The sequence below is a fragment of the Erythrolamprus reginae genome, chromosome Z, assembly GCF_031021105.1.
Source record: "Erythrolamprus reginae isolate rEryReg1 chromosome Z, rEryReg1.hap1, whole genome shotgun sequence".
Lineage (NCBI taxonomy): Eukaryota > Metazoa > Chordata > Lepidosauria > Squamata > Dipsadidae > Erythrolamprus > Erythrolamprus reginae.
Genome location: NC_091963.1, coordinates 42,261,524 through 42,283,958, shown reverse-complemented (window position 1 = coordinate 42,283,958; position 22,435 = coordinate 42,261,524). Strand labels below are relative to the sequence as shown.

General features: G+C 39.6%; 1 protein-coding gene across 1 annotated transcript in view; it reads left to right on the top strand.

The window, feature by feature from the left end:
- Nucleotides 1-1,841, top strand: part of MACC1 (MET transcriptional regulator MACC1) — a 53,202-nt gene extending 51,361 nt beyond the window's left edge. Inside the window, exon 5 of the mRNA XM_070767386.1 lies at nt 1,794-1,841. Within this exon, the coding sequence (XP_070623487.1) occupies nt 1,794-1,832 (39 nt within the window). The 3' untranslated portion in view covers nt 1,833-1,841. The remainder of the gene's footprint in view (nt 1-1,793) is intronic.
- The last annotated feature ends 20,594 nt before the right edge of the window (nt 1,842-22,435 follow it).

Genomic DNA, 22,435 nt, shown 5'->3' with positions numbered 1-22,435 from the left:
GAATCCCCTTTGATTAAATCTAGTCAATGGAGATTGCCAACTCTATTTTTCAGTTTCAGTTTTATAAAAGGAGCTGGTTGAAAGGCTGCCATAGGTATCATAGGCAAGGGAGCTCTCCCTATTCAGACTGGATCACCTGACCTGGTAGTGACTCACTGGTAACATCACATAAATGTATCATCCGTTGCTGCCATGCAAATCACCATTTTTGGAGGGTTCAGCTGCTCAAAAAAGGGTCCTCTCTCCCGCCACCAGATTAGTACTGACCTTTATTTCTTCACCCGAAGCACAGCTGATCAGCTCCTCAGCTGTGTTTTGGGCTGATTCCAGCCCCGAGCATGCGCAGAAGCCTAATTATATGAGGAGACATAGGCATGCCTGCAATGGAGTGAACAAGTGCATGCAAAACATCACGATATAAACCACTGGGGAAGGTAAGTGCAACCGACCCCTGATCATAGTTCACTAAAAAACAGTTCTTAGCACCTACACAATCCCTTTTGCACTTATCAAAGCTTCCCCCACATCTTTCTTATGGTTATATATAGAGCACATAAAACACTACTTCAGTCAGCCATCACTTTTATTTTCTATGACAGCTTGTCAGGGTCATTTGATTTGATTTATCTTGTTTTCAACAAACCTTTGTACCAATGTAAAATATGTGGTGGGGCAGAGAATTTGGAATCTACTACACAGTGGTATCCACAGATGGCATGATAGAAAAGCTAGGCCTGAAAAGTATGTATGAAAGTATGTATGGTTAGTATGAAATGCCATAATAAGCCCTGGTCAATTTGTCTTGGCTATTCTTTATTTACTTCTTAAATTGGCTTCAGTAGCTAGAGCAACTTTAGAGAGCTTACATAGTGCATTCTTGGAAGATTGTGTGGGTTCTTGAGATTTCACAAAGCCCAAATTGATGACCTGGCAACTCATTCAAAATGGAAGTCTATTGTTCTTTTCATAAATACTGTGTTTACACAACATGCTAACTCATGGTAGTTAATTGCATTGTGAGTAACATAATTTTCTGTTGTTACACAGTAAACTGAACCATAAATTAAATGGACTCTCAAAATACTTTCTGCTAAAGTGTGGTTGGCAATGTTATGATTCAGCATGTGTCATATGATCTTGGCTGAACATTCATCATTTACTACACTAGTATTAGCAGTTAGCCTTTTTATGCCTTTTAAAATAAATTTTCAACCAAAATTTCACTGTTTGCTAACCAACATTCTGGTTTATTCGCATGTTTAAATTTTCTCTGCCAATTCTTTCTGCAGGTTCATGTTAAGTTTATATTTTATGAAGTCTGTCTTTTTTTGAAATCATGGTATTTTGGGAATCTTTCTGTAATTCCAGTTCCACTTCTTAAAGTTCTTCCTGCAATGTTTCTTGTTGCTATTTCTTATTTTTTCTTGCCATATAGGCTATGGTTAGTCCACATATATGCTTTTGTGGTGGCCCACAAAAATGATGTATCTTCTTTTTTGTTTACTATAAAAATAATCTCCGTTCTTTCTGTAGCATTTGTTTATATTCTCTGTCTTTTAACAAATTTTGGTTCATTGTCCATCTCTTTTTCTATTTCTGACCTTTCCATACTATTTTTATGGGATTATGATCTGCCCAACTATTAGTCTCTATTTCTACTTCTTCTATCTTCTATCTAGCAGTTTGCGTAGCAAAATTAATCAGAAGCTTCAGAAATGACTGCATTTTGCTAATTCAAATAACCTTTTATAAGCATAACAAAGATTTCTACAATATTACATGTTTTTTCATAGACCGCATGGCAAGATGTTTTCACAACAAAGGTACAATGAAGAACTGGCTAAAATCATGTCCTTCTTTTCCTCAGTTACTGGACATGCTCCATCATCACTTCACATTAATTGGCTGACTGAGTCACCAAACAAGATTCATTGACTAACCATGTTCTGATTGACTCTCCCAGACAGGAATAAATCTCAACATAAAAAAATTTGGATACAGCATAGATTTGGAGAAATGGGAGCAATTTGGGAAATAAATTTGAAATTGACTCTCAGTGGCATATAAGAAAAATCAGTACAAAATGTTTTATAGATAGCACTTTCCACCAGCAAGACTCACTAAGATATTTCCAAATATTTCACTGATTTGTTGGTAATGCAAGAAATCATATGGAGCATATTATCATCTATGGTGAACATGTCCAACAGCAAAAAAATATTGGACAAAAATTTTAAAGTAATTCAAAGAGATAACTGGACATCAAATAGACTAGAAACCAGAACTATCGTTATTGGGAATACCTGCAAGAAGCTATAACAACAACAAAAAATCAATACTTAATTCTTTATATTATAACTGCAGCTCAGATACGTTATGCACAAAATTGGAAAAATAATATCGTAGGAAAAAATAAAAATGTGAAAAGAAAAATCCTGGACTTTGTGGAGATGGATAAATTGATGAAAGAAATAAAAGATAAAGATGAAATGGAATGTTATTTAATATGGAACAAATGATATAAATGGCTAGAGGATATAAATAATAAGGAAATATACAATAGTAATGACTTTGAAATTAGGAATATTAGCAAATGGCTATTAAATATACAATGTATGTAAAGTAATTAGTATATAAGAAGTAATATAAATAATGTCAGGAATTAGGGAAACATAAATATATATATGTGAATAAGAAATGGGAGAAAATCTAAAATATGAATATACACTGATATGGAACTGTTGTAAAATGGAAACATTTTCCTTGTATGTTTGTTTTTGGATTTGTTTTGATTTTGTTTTTTAAAGATAAAAATAATAATAAGTATTTTTTAAAAATTCAATTGACTCTATTATTAATATTGTGTTTGCCTAATTTTGATACAAATTATGAGCATCTAATTGGTACCAAAAAGAAAAGAGGGTCTTAAGTTCCTGGGCTTATTCTTTAAAGTAAAATGAAATAAAAATAGAGAGGAATGCTCAAACAAACAAAGTTCATCAAAAGACCATTAAGGTTAAGATAGCTTCAAGTAGAAGAATATCTCCACAATTATTTCCTCCTCACCTTAACTTCTGTAGAAAGTTATACAGGAGGAGACTGCCTTGTTATATAAGGGTTGAGTGAAAAATGAGACTTCAATGTTATATTACCAACAGATGGCAGTACTGATATATTGAAGCTCTGATGTTTTGTTCTGACATGATAAGTTTCATGTTAACATGAAATTAATGTGAGAACAGGTTGTGAGACTGTTGTTTTAAAATGGAAGTTTGCAATGTGTATTCACCAGTGAGCTTTAAGTAACATGCAGGGGTCACTAAATGGGGCGGAGTTTCCTGAACACAACATGATTGGGCAACTAAATGGGTGTAATTCCATGCCTGGTCAGGATGAGACATGCCCCACCTACACCCAGCCTGTAAAGCCATGCCCAGCATGTGGGAGGGCTCACCACACATAACCTGGAACCAGAAATGATGTAGGTGAGCCCCAAGGGCACCCCCTTCACACTGCTCCATCCGGTTAGGCAGCATGAGTTGTGCAACGGGGGTGCCAATCATCTTACAAAAGATGCCCAAAGGAGAACACACTGTTGCTACTGATACACTTTCCACCCTGTTTCTGCCACAGCAGGGGTCAGATCTCTATCTTGACCTCCTGCTTCCACACCTAAGCCTGCCTCAGCTCATGCAGGCACCACTGCAGGTCTGTGGAAAAATGCCAGTCCCAGCATCTGTACTACATCAACCCAGTGAAGGCTAGGGGAGTTTAAACAAATACCCGGGTGTCTGATCACTGTGCCACCCAGTGCTATGTTAACCCGTATCCTTGTCCCACACCACCATTGGTGTGATGGCATCTCTTCACCTGCCTCCATGGAAGGGTATCAAAAAACCACACAAAAGCCATAGGCCCTGTATGGCCCATGGATTTACCATGGCATGCTATCCCTGTGCTAAGTCCTTCACCAAAAATTGTATGTCAAGCCATATGCTCCGCAAGCTCCAAGGGTCTACCATGACTTGACATCCCTATGCCAAGTCCTTCACAACCGCAAAGTCATTGACACTGATGTGCCACACCAACCATCTGTGTCCGGCCCATCACAGCTCCCAACTTTCCACAATGGTAGAGGTCCGTCTCAAATGGAGACCTCCTTGCACAACCCCTTCCACAGGCCCAGCGACACAGCCACATCTTTGTCCCCAAGATAATGCTGCAGTCCACCTTCCAGCCCCCATGCCACACTGTGGCCACAAATCAATACTATGGGCAAACAGAAGAGCAGCACCTTCATGTTTCGCACATAACAGAGTGGAGCAGGGCCAGGACCGGGAGAAATAGTAAGAACACAAAAAACAGTGTTAGCCACCCGAGCCCAAAATAGCTTATACTCAGGTGTTCTGAATCTACTCACTGAAAGGCACCTAACTTCCATCTGTCACTGGATTCATTACTTCGCTGAGAAACCTGCTGAAACCTGCATTCAGTATTGTCATGGGAATCCCCCGATATCCCACAGGTCCTTTTTTGTAATGGCCAGGAAGGCCTGCTTCTGACAGCACAAATACTATTATAGTTAATCAATACAATGACTTCACATTTGAAGTATGTGGAGAAATTCAGAATATTAGTTTCTCAGTTCATGCAAACATAGTAATCTCTGTGCACAACTGTTTCAGGGTCTGATAAAAAATGGCCATACACAGGAGCTAGCACAGAGAAATAATGTTGTACAAGTTGTCCCTTAGTGCAGTGCATAACCAATTAATCATGGTCATAGTCATGAAAAGGCTAATTCATAAGAATAAAAGGCAAACATCACAGAGGGGTACCATGTCCATGCGTCCAGGATTCTTCATGCAAGAACAGTGAGGAGCAACAAACAGTCATGCTTACATATAGAGACATACACAGTGTCGGGGACCAGATTAGTGCTTTACCTCCCAGACGATCTGCTTAGCGACTGTGACTTGCCAGGTGGCTAACCCTCCCTAAGGGGAGAAATGCCTCCACTGGTGGCATGTATCAATCCATACCGCAGGTTCAGAGTGCGATTGACTGAAGGGACATTGGCAATTTTAATATATCCCCATTTAATAAGGCCAATAGCTGCCTTGTATGGATCATGCGTCAAATGGTGGACCGCCCCTTGGCATAGCCAAATATTCCCTGGACCCTGTAGTCCTTGAAAAAAAAGGTTCAGAATATTTGAATTATGAACTACAGTATATTCATAATCCAAGAGTCAACTGCAAAGACAAGGCCTAGATTTAATGGAAATTTATATTACTTCAATCATATTTAACTTATTTGTACAATCTGCAAACTGATTAGATTTTTGTACAGTTAGCATTGCACCTTTTCCCCATCCAGGTATATATCACTTCCTTCCTCAAGCTGTAGTTACTGTTTAAAAATCTGAACAGAATTTTTCACAAGAAGAACCTGTCCAAAAAATATTTGCTGGGTAAGGATACCACATAACCAGTCTGTTTTGATTACATGTCAACTTTACTAAGGAAAAGCTAACATCTTCAGTTGCTCTTGCTCTATCTGTTCTCTTGGTAGCCATACTTATTATTCATGAATTGAATTCTCAAACATTCACAGGCTTTTTACAATGGGAGTTATGCTCCTACATCCTCCAGAAAGTCCCTTCCTTGTGCAAAAGGCAGAAAATAAATTAAAAAGTTAAAAAAAATACATGAAAGGAATATTTTTGGGAGGGAAGAAGCCTTGAAAAAGCTGTACTTCAGAATCATAATTCACCCTTTCTTGGCAAAGTAGACCACAATTGATAGCATCTCTTAAAACAAATTGTGAAAATGCCAGAGGAATGGATAGTTAGTGAGAATCAGTCTCCAGATTTCAATGTATTTTAGTATTAACGGGCCTAGCTATGGGGTTTCCTGGCAGAGAAGCTAAGATTTATGCTTGCTTAAAGGTTTTAGGTTTATGTAGCAGAAACAGCTTTTTATGTTCTTTAAATTTCTTCCTAGTCACAGCTGTAGGAATACAAATATCACACTGGACTCTGTAGTATCATCCCCTAACCCCCAACATTTTTTCCTTAGACTATCCATTGTTGACCTCTCCAGATTTATTTATTTATTTATTTATTTGTTTGTTTGTTTGTTTGTTTGTTTGTTTGTTTATTTATTTATTTATTTTGTCCAATACACAATGAGGGTTTTAGTGGGTACCGTGTTTCCCCGATAGTAAGGCAGTGTCTTACTATCTTTTTACCCCCAAAAGCCCCACTGTGTCTTACTTTGGGGGTATGTCTTACATTGTCCCGGGCACCGGGGCCGGCTCGTCTTCGGGCGCGGGGAGCTGCCGGAAAGGAGGCGGGCGCCGACCTCGACGTTCAGCGGGTTGCGGGGAGCATCCCCTCGCCGCTCCCGGCAATGTTTCTCGGCAGGGGAGGCCAACTCCGCGGCGACACGGACGCTCGGCTGGCTGGCTAAAGGCAGGTCAAGGGGTGGATGGGCAGTCAAAAAGGGTGAGCGGCCGCCGCTGTGCCCTCCTTCGCCCGCCTCCTTTCCGGCAGTTCCCTGCGCGCCCCTCGCCTTCGCTCGCCGCGGCGCCACCACCTCTTCCCCTGCCGAGGCTCAGCTGCAAGCGGCTCCGAGGCGAGCGGAAAGGAGGCGGGCGAAGGAGGGCGCAACTCCGGCCGCTCGCCTCGGAGCCGAGCAGCCTCGCTGGCCGCTTGCAGCTGAGCCTCGGCAGGGGAAGAGGCGGTGGCGCCGCGGCGAGCGAAGCGAGGGGCGCGCAGGGAGCTGCCGGAAAGGAGGCTGGTGAAGGAGGGCGCAGCTCCCTGCGCGCCCCTCGCCTTCGCTCGCCGCGGCGCCACCGCCTCTTCCCCTGCCGAGGCTCAGCTGCAAGCGGCTCCGAGGCGAGCGGAAAGGAGGCGGGCGAAGGAGGGCGCAGCTCCGGCCGCTCGCCTCGGAGCCGATCGGCCTCGCTGGCCGCTTGCAGCTGAGCCTCGGCAGGGGAAGAGGCGGTGGCGCCGCGGCGAGCGAAGGCGAGGGGCGCGCGGGGAGCTTGGAAGCAATGTCATTGCCCCCCCCCCCGCAATACCGTTTATACCGTGTTTCCCCGAAAGTAAGACATATGTCTTACTTTCGGGGTATGGCTTATATAAGCTGACCCCCCTGAAACCCCCCATATGTCTTACAATCAGGGGGGTCTTACTATCGGGGAAACACGGTATATATCAATATACACATAGTAAAATACATGATGAAGGTTATAGAGGAGATACTCATAGTAAAATATATCTAAGAAATAATAGAAAAGAAGATATAGGAATAGAATATATCAATGAAAGAATAGAAGAAGAGATATAGGAATAGAGGAAAGGTATAGGAGATATAGGAGAGCAATAGGACAGGGGACGGAACCTCTTAGGAATCTGGATAGGTCAACCGTAGATAATCTAAAGGTAAAGTAAGAGGTCAGTAAGGGGTGCACATAAGCACACTAGAGTGCCTTCCGTCCCGTCCTATAGTCTCTCCTATATCTCGTATTTCTCCTCTACTATATCCTTTATAACATTCATTGTGTATTATTGTGTATTGGACAAATAAATAAATAAAATAAATAATAAAAGATCTTTTGGAAATGCCCACTGCATTCAAAAGGTTGACCAGGTAGAATATTGAAGTTAGTGAGCAAGAACATTTTACCTTTAACTACAATTATACTAAGTTAAATATGAATAGTAAAGCTATTATTCCACTGTATATTCCTTTCCCTTCTTTCACAATTTGGTGTCAATCACAATTTGGTGTCAAGTTCCTTCCTACAATTTGGTATCAATTGCTGAGGGAACACTGGTACTGCATTCAAATTTTTTGGAAGATAAATCAATCTTGTCTTTCTCAAAACCATGCAATATGCCAACTCCTGAGTTTGTCTAGCTTTTAAAAAAATATTTGGGGGATGATTTGGGAATTGATGCTCATCTAAATCTGCAAATTTTCTTAAATGTCCCCAGCACATGAGGTAGGAGAAAGTCTTTTAGTATAGCAAATAATAATAATAATAATAATAATAATAATAATAATAATAATAATAATAATAATAATAATAATAATCAGAAGAAGAAGAATTAGAATTAGAATTAGAAGAAGAAGAAGAAGAAGAAGAAGAAGAAGAAGAAGAAGAAGAAGAAGAAGAAGAAGAAGAAGAAGAAGAAGAAGAAGACTCGGAGCAAAGTTCTTTTTAAAGGTAAACAGCTGCTTCTAAGGGGTGCAGTTCCATATCTCTTTGGCCATTACAAACCAGCAGGAACACTATTAGATAGGAGTGTGAATTTCACAGTTCCTATTCATCTAGGTATCTTTGCCCACACTTTCTCACTTTCACATTTTCTAAACTGTCTTCTAAAAGGTTACAGATAGCACTTTAAAAAGTGCTAATACTGAAGCTTGAGATTCAGAGCATTCTAATACATAAATTGATAACCCACGCCTTTTGTCAAAACATCTGCCAATCCCACCAGATTATTTGAAAACTATGATTATAAAATATATGACATCATAAAAGGCTGATAGGAATAGTAATTTAGATCAGCCAGGAAAACAGTAAGTTACAAAAGGAGCCAAAAAGCTATAAATATAGAATTTGCTGCAGCAAGCCAAAATGATGCTGATGTTTCAAAATGTTGCATAGCTCAACATTTTTTCCATAAATTTGCCATGTCAATTCCATCTTACTTATTTTTAAACATACAAAAATATGTTCAAGAAATCATTTTAATATTTACTCTGATTCTAGCAATAATTTATAGAGCCAGGGTGGCGCAGCAGGCAGAGTGCTGTACTGCAGGCCACTGAAGCTGACTGTAGATCTGTAGGTCAGCGGTTCAAATCTCATCACCAGCTCAAGGTTGACTCAGCCTTCCATCCTTCCGAGGTGGGTAAAATGAGGACCCAGATTGTGTGGGTAATATGCTGGCTCTGTTAAAAAGTGCTATTGCTAACATGTTGTAAGCCGCCCGGAGTCTAAGGAGAAGGGCGGCATAAAAATTGAATGAACGAACGAACGAACGAACGAACAAACAAACAAACAAACAAACAAACAAACAAACAAATAAATAAATAAATAAATAAATAAATTTATATAAATTATTCTGAAAATAACTGACATATGAGAGAACATCAAGTTTTCAATGTTTAATATATTGGGCAGTGTTATATGGTATTTATAGCTGTCTTCTTATTTTCTTGAAAGGGCAAGAAATAGAAACTATAGTCATAGAAGATTCAAAAATAATACAGCAGAGAAGAAACCCAATTTATTTACAAAATTGAATATCTGCTTTACAAGAAAATATTAAACTGAACAATGGGAAAACAAAGGGTTGTGGGCTTTTTTGGAAGTTAAGGGCTATACGACAGTTACCCAAAGGCAGGGGTGTCAAATTCACATCATCACAGTGGAGTCACCTGACGTATCAGGACTTTCCCCACTTTGCTACACCAGGCATGGGTGTGGCCAGTGCATGGGAGTTACAGGAAATAGGGATGAAAAAGGTGGGGAGAAACCTCCATGGGGGCTTCCACCCTCCCTGTGGTTTCCCCAATCACACACATTATTTGCTTTTACATTTATCCCTATGGGAAAAATTGCTTCTTCTTGCAAACTTTTCTACTTAAGAACCTGGTCACGGAAAGAATTAAATTCATAAGTAGAGGTACCACTCTATATTGTGGAGATAGAAGTGACTTTGGAGAAAATTATATTATGATCTGTGTGTTTCTAGTGAAAGAGCCAAGTATTCAGAGAGAGGTTAATAGCTTTTTTTATTGGTTTATACACTATTATTTCATGAGTGAATCAAACCAAACCTCAGAAAGTGAGTTACATCTTTGTACAGTATCATTCACTTTCTTTCATAGAAAGCAGAAGAAAAATATAAACAAGCTTTTTAAATAACCTTTCTGTAGAATTTTACTTGGTCTTCTGCATCTATTTTCTCAGATAGCAAATTATCAGTGGAAATGTCAGTTTTCAGTAAATCACCCAGAAGAACATCATGTTTTTGTTCAATAAGTTCCTGCATTAGAGATGATGTCTCAGTTACATAAAGTACTCTGTTTCCTAAAATTCTAAGAAGAGTTTGCAAAAAGTGTTCTTTGAGGTCAGGCATTCATCTTTCACTTATAAACTGGGCTTGTTAAAATTGACTTTCTTTTTTTACAGAATTGGAAGCATATTAGAAGTGCCCACTTCATTTTCTTCCACTTAGTTTATTACAAGTAGGTGAATAAGTCCTTCATGATGTGGCAGTTGCTAAATGTCCTGTACTGAAATTATAGCAGGCTATCTTTAAGTATCAGTATGGTTGTATTTATAAGATAAAGTGCAACAGATGGATTTGTACTAGAGGATTTGGGCGCATACAATGTATTGTTTGTTTTACATTAAGTGAAAAGTAGAAATATGTACATGCACACAACAAAAGTCAGTAAGTTTCTGACATAAGATGATGCATATATAATCGCAGGTGAGCTGAACGTAAATCAAATCTAATGGAAAAGTGTTAGATTAAGTTGAAATGTAAGAATTTGTATCCCAAACTGCCAATTGTTTCATATCTATCTGAAATACGAGGGGTGTTGATAAGTCTTTGGCTTTGTGATCTTTTTTGTTGTTTCTATGGTAACTAATGTTACATCACATGAAAGCTTTATGTGTCTAATATATGTTTTCAAAATTTTGTATTTGTAGCTTATGGCAACAGTGTTCTACGGACATGGAAAAACAAAATGGCAGAGTCTAAGGCAATATTTACAGCAAATGAGAGCACAGGAGCAATAAAATTCTTGTTTCTGCAAGGTCCATGAAGGATATTTATGATGATATGTCAGAGACACTGGGGGATCAATGCCCTTGTGGTTGTTGTTCCGGAGATCGTCAATGCTGTACACAACCTCATACTGGCGAATCATCGAATTTCAGCAATAGCAATAGCAGACATCATGGGGATTTCCTGTTAATGTGTTTCTCTCATTATCCATGAACATTTGGACATGAAGAATCTGCAAAGTGGGTCCCCAAATATTTGACAACAGATCAGAAAACTTGTGAATGAAAACTTCCTGATCTGTTTGTCAGCGCTTCCCGATCCATTTGTCAGCGTCAGACTGATAAGAACTTCCTGAATGAGACTTGGATTTATTTGTATGACACCGAAACCAAGGAGTAGTCAAAAGAGTGGAGGTTCAGTGGTTTCCCTTGACCAAAATAGTTCAAAGTAGCAAAAATCAGCCACTAAGGTGATGGCGTCTGTGTTCTGGGATAAGGATGGCTTGCTGCTAGTGGACTACCTTCAGAAGGGTTCCACCATCAATGCAAGGTATTACATTGAAGGCAGCTCTGAAGGCCAAAAGGTACGGCAAGCTGTCCAAAGTAATCATGTTTCTGCAAGACAATGCCTCTGCTCATACTGCACAAGCGACCTTGGCAAAACTGGTGAAGCTAGGCTTCCAGCTGGTTGACCACCCACCTTATTCACCAGATTTAGCTCCTTCTGACTATCACCTGTTTCCAAACTCGAATAAACACCTCAAGGGTACCAGATTTCACACCATTTCTGATGCCATGGCTGCTGGTTTGAGGCACAACCAAAATCTTCTTTTTGCAAGGCTTACAGAACTTGGAATATCGATGTAAGAAGCATGGTGACATCAGTGGAGAGTATGTGGAATAAATGTAAACATCCCAGGAAGAGAAAGGAAGAAAGAAGGTATAAGACTAACTACTACATATATCACATCCTTCCATAGAGCAAAAACATTTTGGAAGCAGCAGAATGCAACTTCCAAAATCTGCAAGTGGCCATTGCACACCACCCAAGAGAATGCCATACAAGGATAAATCATTCATTGCAAAAATTGCTTGGAGGTGAGATATACTTTTAACGTAAGAGGGAGAGGAATCTAGCCACCAGATTGCAAGAAAGCAAATGAGCGGTCAGACAGAGACTGAACTCATTGGTAGCCTTACATTGCAATGAACAAAGACATACATTCAATTTCCTATCAAACAGACAACAAGTTGTCAAAATAGGGAGCACCATATGTAATTTCTGTTCCGGTTAAGAGCGGCGTACCCCAAGGCAGAACACTCTTCATACTCTATATAAATGACCTTTGTGATCATTTTACAAGCAACTGCATTATCTTCACCGATGATGTTAAACTTTTCAACACCACTGATAACACAGCTACTCTCCAAAAAGACCTTGATTTTGTGTCTGAATGGTCAAACATCTGGCAACTCCAAATTTCAACCAAAAAATCCTCTGTCCTACATATTGGCAAAAAGAATCAGAACACCAAATACAAGCTGAATAAGCAAGACTTTGTAGACAACTTTCATTCCATTAAAGACCTTGAAATACTCATATCAAATGACCTCAGTGCCAAAGCCCACTGCAACAACATTGCCAAAAAGGCTTCAAGAGCTGTTAACCTAATCCTACGTAGCTTCTCCTCCGGTAATCTCATACTACTAACCAGAGCATACAAAACTTATGCCAGACCAATCCTTGAATACAGCTCATCTGTCTGGAACCCGCATCACATTTCGGACCTAAACACCCTAGGAAATACGACTTTAGTAACAAGTAGTTGATGCATGGAACTCACTACCTAACTCTGTAGTATCATTACCTAACCCCCCAAAAGTTTACTTTTAGATTATCCACTGTTGACCTCTCCCGATTCCTAAGAGGTCAGTAAAGGGCGTGCATAAGAGCATCAGAGTGCCTTCCATCCCCTGTCCTAATGCTTCTCTTTTACTAGTATCATGTATATAAATATTACATCTTTGTATACCACCAATACGTACATTATAAAACAAACGACTTAGAATTGGATTCTGTAACATTATCCTGGAACACATATATTTGCCTCCATCTGTAATAAACTTTAAGCCCAATTGAATTCCTATACTCAAAACAATTTCCTAGGTTTAGAAGAAATACTTTAAATTTTGCAATAGTAAATTTCCCGAGTTATTTTATCAATAAATCCTAATGCTAAATACCTTATCAGGTATTTTTCTTCTATTATCAGTAGATGAAAAAATAAGATTTGGTTAAAATGATGTATTTTGCATATCGTTTTTCTGTGTGACCCCGGAAAATGTTGGTACATGGTAGAGTCACAATGAGACATCTTAAATTAGTGTCACTGACCTCAGGACTAAAATAATTGCAAATTGAATGAGACAGTTTGAAAGCCAAATGTGCTGTATCAGCTTCAACTTTAATATTTTTATTAGCATGGAGGTTAATACTAAGAATCTCATATTTCTTTTTTTTTTTAATTAAGGTTTGTACTGCTATTTTGTATAAGGTTATACAAATCTTTTCCTTTGAATCCACTCGTGCCAATTGTTCCACATGCTTTTAGTTTCGTTGATTCTGTTTCCCTTAAGTAGGTTTGTCAATTTATCCATTTCTGCACATGTATATATTTTTTCTATTATTAAATTTACATTGGGGGTCTGTTTGTTCTTCCATGTTTGCGCAATTGCAATTCTTGTAGCTGTATTTATGTGAGTCACTAAAAAAAGGGTTTGTTTCAAGTAAGATTTTTTCCAAATTCCGAGGAGCATCCCCTCCGGTGAGTACTCTATTTCCTCCTTCGTGATTTCCTTTAACCATTTGTAAATTGTTTCCCAAATTTTTTGGATTTTAGGGCAGGACCACCACATATGGAAGAAAGTTCCTTTTTCTTTATTGCATTTCCAACATACATTTTGTAGTGCTGGGTAAATTTTGGCAAGTCTTGCCGGTGGTAGATACCACCTGTAAAATAGTTTGTAATAGTTTTCTTTATAGGCTGATGATAGGGTGATTTTGGTTATTGTATTCCATGTTTTCTCCCATTCTGCTATATGGATTTTTCTTTGTAGGTTTTTCTCCCAGGCTACCATTGGATTTTTAATCCAATGAAAATACCATTTGAATGTTTTTACCCTGTTTTGCATTGCATAGTATTAAGTTAATATTATCCATATAACAACTGTAACCGGTAAAAAAGTTGGATAAGACCTGTAAACTGTATAAACAAATTGTGATATATGTATCTATAAAACAATAAAAAGATTTGCAAAAAAAAAAAAAAGAATCTCATATTTCATTCAATGATGGTTGCTATTCTTTATGATAGCATTATTCTAGATAACAATGCCAAGGCTAGAAATAGTGTAAAAATTTCAAACTTCTATCCTGAGATATACTTCAAAATATTCTTGTTCTTTCTATTGCAACAGCTGGATCATATTTATTGTTCCAGTAATTCCCTTTCCATTTTTCTCTTGGCCAACACAAACAAAGGTTAATTTTATTTTTCATTTTGCATGACATTATTTTCAAAATACATTTTGGCAATAGTACAGCATGTGTAATTTATCTCTAATATACTTCCTGCCTTGTAACTCCTCACATTCAGAGATATATCATTCAGTAGCACAGAGATCATGTGTTTTATGGCTTATTATATACTAGGAAGACAGAAATGGAAACACAGGGTAAGTAAATTTAGTTATAAGTAACAATTTTACAATTGCATGTGCATATTAATGGATGCCTTGCAGGTAAATAAGCACACTGCATACCATATACATTTTCATCATAATTATTAAATATAAATATGCAAACATGTAATTGATGCATATCTTATTTGCTTTCTTTAATGATCAACAATAGAGAAATGAAGCTACAAATGGCCGAAATGAAGAAATTATGTGTCTAACTGCAGCAGTTAACAGTTGGCCATGTAAATTGGTTATTATCCACATATTAAAAGTCAGAAAGCTTTTGTCATACTGTTATTAGTTTAGATTCAATGCATGTTTCTTATTCTAACCACTCACTTGTTCACTTTTTTCTTGGCCCAATTTGTACCACTGGGTAGTGTTGTGATTCCGTCTGAGGCCCCTCAGGGAACGGCTGATCTTCTGTCGGTTTCCTGCTCAGAGGGGGAGGATGAGGAACAGGAGGTGCAGGCAGACGAGGAGGAGGAATCCCAGGCTGAGGAAGAGGGGGAACAGCCAGAGGCCCCCGAGAGGGAGCTCTCCCCAGCAAGCAGCCTGGATTCCTTAGAGGAAAATGCACAAGCAATAATCGATCTGCGACAGAGAAGAGCAACACAAAGAAGGGACCAATTGGCTAGGTACTTTCAGCACTAAAGAGGCAACAGCTGGGTTTGTGTGTGGTGCTCTCTGGAAAGGCTAAAAGGCAGACCCACCCTTCCTGGCTTGTGGAGTATTATCTTTGGGAGTCCTGGGACCTGGCTGTGATCTTTGGCGTCTTGGAATTCTGGTTTGTGACTTTGACTACTGAAACCTTGGGGGGAAAAGGTGGGGGTCTTATGCTCTACAGTGGTGGGTGTGCCAGCAAGAAGTTTGCTGTATTGTCTGGACATCAGGACTCTGCTGTAAAGTCTCCTAGCCTGCCTATTGGGAAGAACAGGTTTTCTCTGTGTTTATTTTTCAAGCTATAAAGCTATTGCTTTTACCAGCGTGTCTGGCTGTTTTTTCCAGTTGGTGTTGAGGTCTGGGGGAACCCAGACAGAACAGGTAGAAAATGTAAATAGGTAAATTGAAGCTGTTATCTCATGCTCTTCAATTTGATCATCTTTATTGGATATTTCTCTCTCCCTCTCCTTCCCTCCGCCCTCTCTCTCTCTCTCTCTCTTTCTCTCTCTATCTTTCTCTCTCTCTCTCTCTCTCTCTAAGATGGAAAGTGTCTACCCATCAGTTGCCTGGCAGTACAATCAGTTATGTGGATCAATATGCCACAGATATACCTAAAGTCCAGAGGCTTTTTTACATTTATTTACAGTGATCCCTCGGTTAGCGCGGGGGTTACGTTCCAAGACCTCCCGCGCTAACCGATTTCCGCGTTATACTGGATGCGGAAGTAAAAACACCATCTGCGCATGCGCGCCCTTTGTTCCATGGCCGCACATGCGCAGAAGGTGGAGCGACGCAAGTTCGGAGGCTGGCAATGCAATGGTGATTTTTTCCGGGCTCCTTGCCGCTACCCCCCGCCTGCCCGATTCGCCCCGCTCACCGGCTTTCTTGGGGCAGCGCTGGCGGCAATGGCAACCCTCCCTCCTTCCCTTCTCTCCCTCCCTCCCTCCTTCCCTCCTTCCTTCCTCTCACCGGCTTTCTTGGGGCAGCGCTGGCGGCAATGGCAACCCTCCCTCCTTCCCTTCTCTCCTTCCCTCCTTCCTTCCTTCCTCTCACCGGCTTTCTTGGGGCAGCGCTGGCGGCAATGGCAACCCTCCCTCCTTCCCTTCTCTCCTTCCCTCCTTCCTTCCTCTCACCGGCTTTCTTGGGGCAGCGCTGGCGGCAATGGCAACCCTCCCTCCTTCCCTTCTCTCCCTCCTTCACTTCTCTCCCTCCTTCCCTCCCTCCTTCCCTCCTTCCCTTCTCTCCCTCCCTCCTTCCTTCCCTCCTTCCCTTCTCTCCCTCCCTCCTTCCTTCCCTCCTTCCCTTCTCTCCCTCCCTCCTTCCCTTCTCTCCCTCCCTCCCTCCTTCCCTCCCTTCTCTCCCTCCCTTCTCTCCCTCCTTTCTCAAAAAACACTTAAATACAGTATCTAATGACAGAATAAAAAAACCCAGCCCTTACCTGCGTTTCCCTCATCTGCATCGCCTTCTTCTGTGACTTCAAGACGGTTGTACAATTGTTGTGCCTTGGTCCTTATAGTGTTGGTATCCAAAGCAATGCTCTTTTTGCGGCAGTCTTGTACCCACAGGGACAAAGCAGCTTCCATCTTCATAAGCCGTTTGTTTCTAGGCGTCACCATTCTTTTTGCAGCCTTGTTGAATGCCATCAGAGAACTTTGCCTTATCTTTTTCTCGTCGTCCCGAATGGTTCGCACACTCGATTCGTTGATCCCATACTGCCGACCAACATCTGCATAAGAGCGTCCCCCTTTCAGCATGTCCAAAATGTCAATTTTCTCTTTAATTGTGAGTATCCTCCTGGTCTTTTTAGCGTCGCCGCCTCCACTCCGTGCACAACGTTTAGGAGGCATCTTCCAACAAGTCTGAACAAGTTCCAACAGTTGCAAAGCTTTTTTTTGCGTTTGCAACGATTGGTCGAGATTTTGGCCAATCAGCAATCAGTATGACGTCATCGGGCGGGAAAAACCGTGGTGTAGGAAAAAAAACGCGGACTTATTTTTTAATTAATATTTTTTGAAAAACCGCGTTGCAGCGTTTCGTGCTAATCGAGAACGCGCAAATCGAGGGATCACTGTATCCCATCTTTGTTACTTTTTTTTTTAATAAGTAGTTCAAAGCAATGAACACACCTAATACTCCTTTACTTGTCTATCTTTCTCACAACAAGAATATTGTGAGGTGAATAGAGCTGAGAGCGACTGACTGGCCCAAGATCAACTTCTGTGCAAACAAGGATCTCTAATCTAGATACTACATTATAAGCCAACATTGCCTATAACCTTAATATTATAATACTATTGCTCACATTTTATCAATGTTAAAGTATGCACTTTTAAGATAGGGGGGAAAATATCAGGAAATTTAAAACTTTAGGAAATTTAATTAATTTAAAACTACCAAGAAAAGTAACACTAGGTAATACAATTTCCAGAGATGGGAAAATATTTAGAATAGGAATGGATGCTTGCCCACCAGTGTAATCATCATGATATAACCCCAAATGAAGGAAGCCCATCACCTTTGGTTACATTTCATGGCAGCATCCTGCATTCTTACTCCTGACTGAAATCAAGAAGACTTTGCTTTGTTTTGCATTTGTATAAATCATTTTAGACTTTTTTGGGGGGGAGGGGGATTTCTATGAAGGCATGGTGAATTGAAAATATTTCCATGAAAGTAGAGCCAACATCTGCAACAAAAAACAAAGCACTAGTAAGTAAAATTATTCTTCAGAAGTTCTCCAGAAAAGGAGATGTTAAGACAGCAAAATTCCAGGGGATTAAATGCCGGAAAATAAAGGGATTAGCCAATGGTTCACAACCTATGCCTTCTAAAGCTCATTAAATTTGCAACTCTCACTTTCTAATCACTTTCATAAAATGCCTATTAGACATTTTAAGAGCCTATCAGCCAATATTAGAATGGCAAGTTTGAAAAGTTACCAGATGAGTTTAATTTCAACTATGAACAAAAGAGAAAAAATGATTAAATACCTAAGGAAAATAATAAATCACAAATGAAATAAGATTTTAACCTAAGAAATCTACATATATATTAATGATCTAGTTAAATTTGGAATATTAACTTTTACCATAGCCTTGGAAATAATTATAATTACTATAAAAATTAAATATTTACTAGATTATTAGAATTATTTTGGCTACCTTAAAACATTCAAAATAAAAGGGAAAAAGAAATATAACCAACTTTTGGGGTTAATTAATTGACACTTAAAAATGATGAAGAATATCATCATAATAGAAATAATAAAGGAGAACTTGGAAGAATAGAGCCAGAAATTATAGAGCAATAATATCAAAGTGTCAATAATGTTGTTTGATTAGATGGATAGATTATTTCCAAAAGATTTCAATGAGTTATTGACAGATGTGGAACATATTTTGTCTGAAAAGACAAAGTACCAAAAATGGAATTATAAATGACAAGCCAAAAGAATGTTTTGAAAAAGGAATACAATAGAATCTGCCTCTATAATTATTTCCAAGGCCATGGTAAAAGTTAATATTCCAAATAACAATTGAAAAGGAAACACAAATGAGACAAAGAGAATGACCTGAAAAATATTTTGTTATGTGATCTGAAAGAGCATGCACACATGCTGTTGTGCATGCATGAGTGCCCACACCTATAATTCGATGCCTAGGGAAGATGAAAACAGCTTTCCCCACCCCAGTGGGCCCTCTGGAAGCCAGAAATGGCCTGTTTTCCAACTTCTGGTGGGCCTAGTAGGTTTTACCCTCCCCAGGCTCCAAAGGCTTCCCTGGAGCTGGGGGAGAGTAAAAACACCCTTCTCCATCCCCCAGAAGTAAAAAATGCCCTCCCAAAGCCTCTATGCAATCCAAAAATCAGCTGGCCGGCACACACATGCACGTTAGAGCTAAGCTAGGGCAACAGTTCATGTGCCGGCATATATGGTTCTGCATGCCACCTGTGGCACCCATAGGATCACCATAACTGAGCTATGGGATCAAGAGATTTTTGTTGGCAATGTTATAGTAGATGAATTTGATTGTATTTGCAATAAAGTTACCTTTATATATTTATTTTATTTTATTTTAACACGTTCTTTTTTTACCTTTCACTTTTTCTTTTATTACATTCATTGTTCTTTATTAGTATTCTTTCTTCTTTAAGTTTAGTTTGTACAAGTTTGTGCTATTGTAGTAAAAATTCTTAAATTAAAAAAATGAGAAAAAAGATATTTGAGAAATTGGTAGCATGTATCGCTGAGGATAAAGGGGGTAAATTGCTTTAGTGAGGTGAAAATGAGAACCAATCTTGGCCTTTAGGAAATATTCAAATAGCAGTGGTCCAAAAAAGAAAAAATAAGTGGTCGGACCAAAACAAAATTGTGCTTTGTTTCTAGTGCGTTGCAAATTCCAATTTTGTAATAACCAAGACATGAAGAATGTGTCCATTGTTAAGCTACCATACGACTCTGATATTTGGATTGTATGTGCGTCTAAAATAGGGAATATGAATTTCCAATGTTTATATTTCATGGCTCATTTCCCACTTTCTAAACATCATAAAACTTCTAAATTCTGTGAGATTTATGCTTGCAATTATCCAAATAAGTAAGCTGCTTATTGATTTAGGTTGAAGCCTGCAAAATTAAATTACTGTAAATCAAACTGTTTGTAGTGACCCTCTGTTGGAAGACACTCATCTGAAATTTATAATTTAGGTGTCCAATCAATATTTACTAGAATTCTTAGGCTGATATCACATTTATACCTATGGCACTCAAAACTTAATGGAAGCTGGACTAGTCTCATGGTTAAGGAAAATAATGCTGTGTTTTTTCTGAATGGTAAACATTATTTAATAGCATAAAAGGGAAAAGGGAAAAAGGCAATTACTATTAATCAACAGGCTACAAAGAATTATTTTTGTTTCATAGATATGAGTGCATCTGTTGTATTATAAGTTTTAAAAGTTCAAATTCCTTAAGAACGTAAGAAGAGCCACGCTGAATCAGGCCAAAGCCCATTGAGTCCAGCATTCTGCACCACACAGTTGCCCACCAATTGTCCATGGAGATCTTGAGCAAAAAGAGAAAGCAAGACCCTCCCTTTCCCTGACCCCCAACAAATGGTACTCATACCTGCCTCAACCAACATAGAGGCGGCACATGGACATCCGTTTCAATAACCACCAATACACTTGGCATCCATTAATCTGTCTAATCCTGCCTTGAAATCCTTGTTTGAGATAGAGGAGCAACCCAAATCAAAGTTCTAATAATTCTTGTATTATTATTTTTTTTACTAAGGTTCAGATTTAATTACCTTCTCAACAAGCAACATATAATTACATCTGATTATTTTGTTTGTATACTATGAATTTTATATGTAAAATTTATATGAATGACCTAAGTGGTGAATATGAAAAGCAATGTTGATAAATAAGGGTTTGGCATCTCTTGGAAATGTCCACTTTCCAACTCAATGGGAAAGGCATTTTCAGATATGTTCTGCTGGAAGCATTCCCAGATGGCATTCTGGGCAATTGAAATATAGAAGAGAATGTTCCAAAGTGACATTTGGATTGAAATGCTATAATTTAAAAAGCACTCAGTTATGGAAAACAAACCCTACCCATCCTATTTGGCAGCCTTTCTCCGGGGTAAGTAGATTTAAAAATAGAACTATTTATTTTTACATTTTTTCCAGGTACGAAAGACTTCAAGGGGAAATCAGGTGCCCTAAGCCTTGCAAATATTTAACAAGCTCATGACTCAATTGGGAGTCAAAAGCCAATTTAAAAGGAAATGAATCACATTAGCTTTCATTTTGCAAGAATCATAACAGTCATTCAGATATTAGTGCTGAATTAGCACCAGAGCTTTCTTTCAATAATCTTTGTGCTAATAGCAATGGCTCTTTCAAAGCTCCAACCTGTTCCACATGCCATGTGAGATGATCTGGCCAGGATTGAAGTTGTGTTGCTTCATCTCACCTGATATCCCTAGCAAGGATGATGATGATGATGATGATGATGATGATGATGATGATGATGATGATTACTTATTAGATTTGTATGCCTCCCCTCTCTGTAGACTTGGGGTGGCTCACAACAGCAATAAAACAATTAATGACAAATCTAATAATTTAAAAACATTTTTTTTTTAAAAAAAAAAACGTTATTAAGCAGACATACACACAGACATACCATACATAAATTGTATAGGCCTGGGGGAGATATCTCAGTTCCCCCATGCCTGGCGGCAAAGGTGGGTTTTAAAGAGTTTACGAAAGGCAAGGAGGGTGGGGTCAGTTCTAATCTCTGGGGGGAGCTGGTTCCAGAGAGTCAGGGCAGCCACAGAGAAGGCTCTTCCCCTGGGATCTGCCAAATGACATTGTTTAGTCGACGGGACCCGGAGAAGGCCAACTCTGTGGGACCTAATCGGTCGCTGGGATTTGTGTGGCAGAAGGCAGTCCTGGAGATATTCTGGTCCAGTGCCATGAAGGGCTTTAAAGGTCATAACCAACACTTTGAATTGTGACCGGAAATTGATCAGCAAAAAATGAAGACTGTGGAGTGTTGGTGTAACATGGGCATACCTGGGGAAGCCCATGATTGCTCTCACAGCTGCATTCTGCACGATCTGAAGTTTCTGAACACTTTTCAAAGGTAGCCCCATGTAGAGAGCATTACAGTAGTCGAATCTCAAGGTGATGAGGGCATGAGTGACTGTGAGCAGTAAGTCCCGGTCCAGATAGGGCCACAACTGGTGCACCAGGCGAACCTGGGCAAACATCCACCTCGCCACAGCTGAAAGATGGTTCTCTAATGTGAGCTGTGGATCGAGGAGGACATCCAAGTTGCGGACCCTCTCTGAGGGGGTCAATAATTCCCCCCCAGGGTTATGGACGGACAGATGGAATTGTCCTTGGGAGGCAGAACCCACAGCCACTCCATCTTATCCGGGTTGAGTTTGAGTTTGTTGACACCCATCCAGACCCCAACAGCCTCCAGGCACCCGCACATCACTTCCACTGCTTCGTTGACTGGACATGGGGTGGAGATGTACAACTGGGTATCATCTGCATACTGATAATTCCTCACCCGATGCCTCTGGATGATCTCACCCAGCAGTTTCATGTAGATATTGAATCGCATGGGGGAGGGGACTGACCCCTGAGGCACCCCACAAGGGAGTGACCTTGACGTTGACCTCTGACCCCCC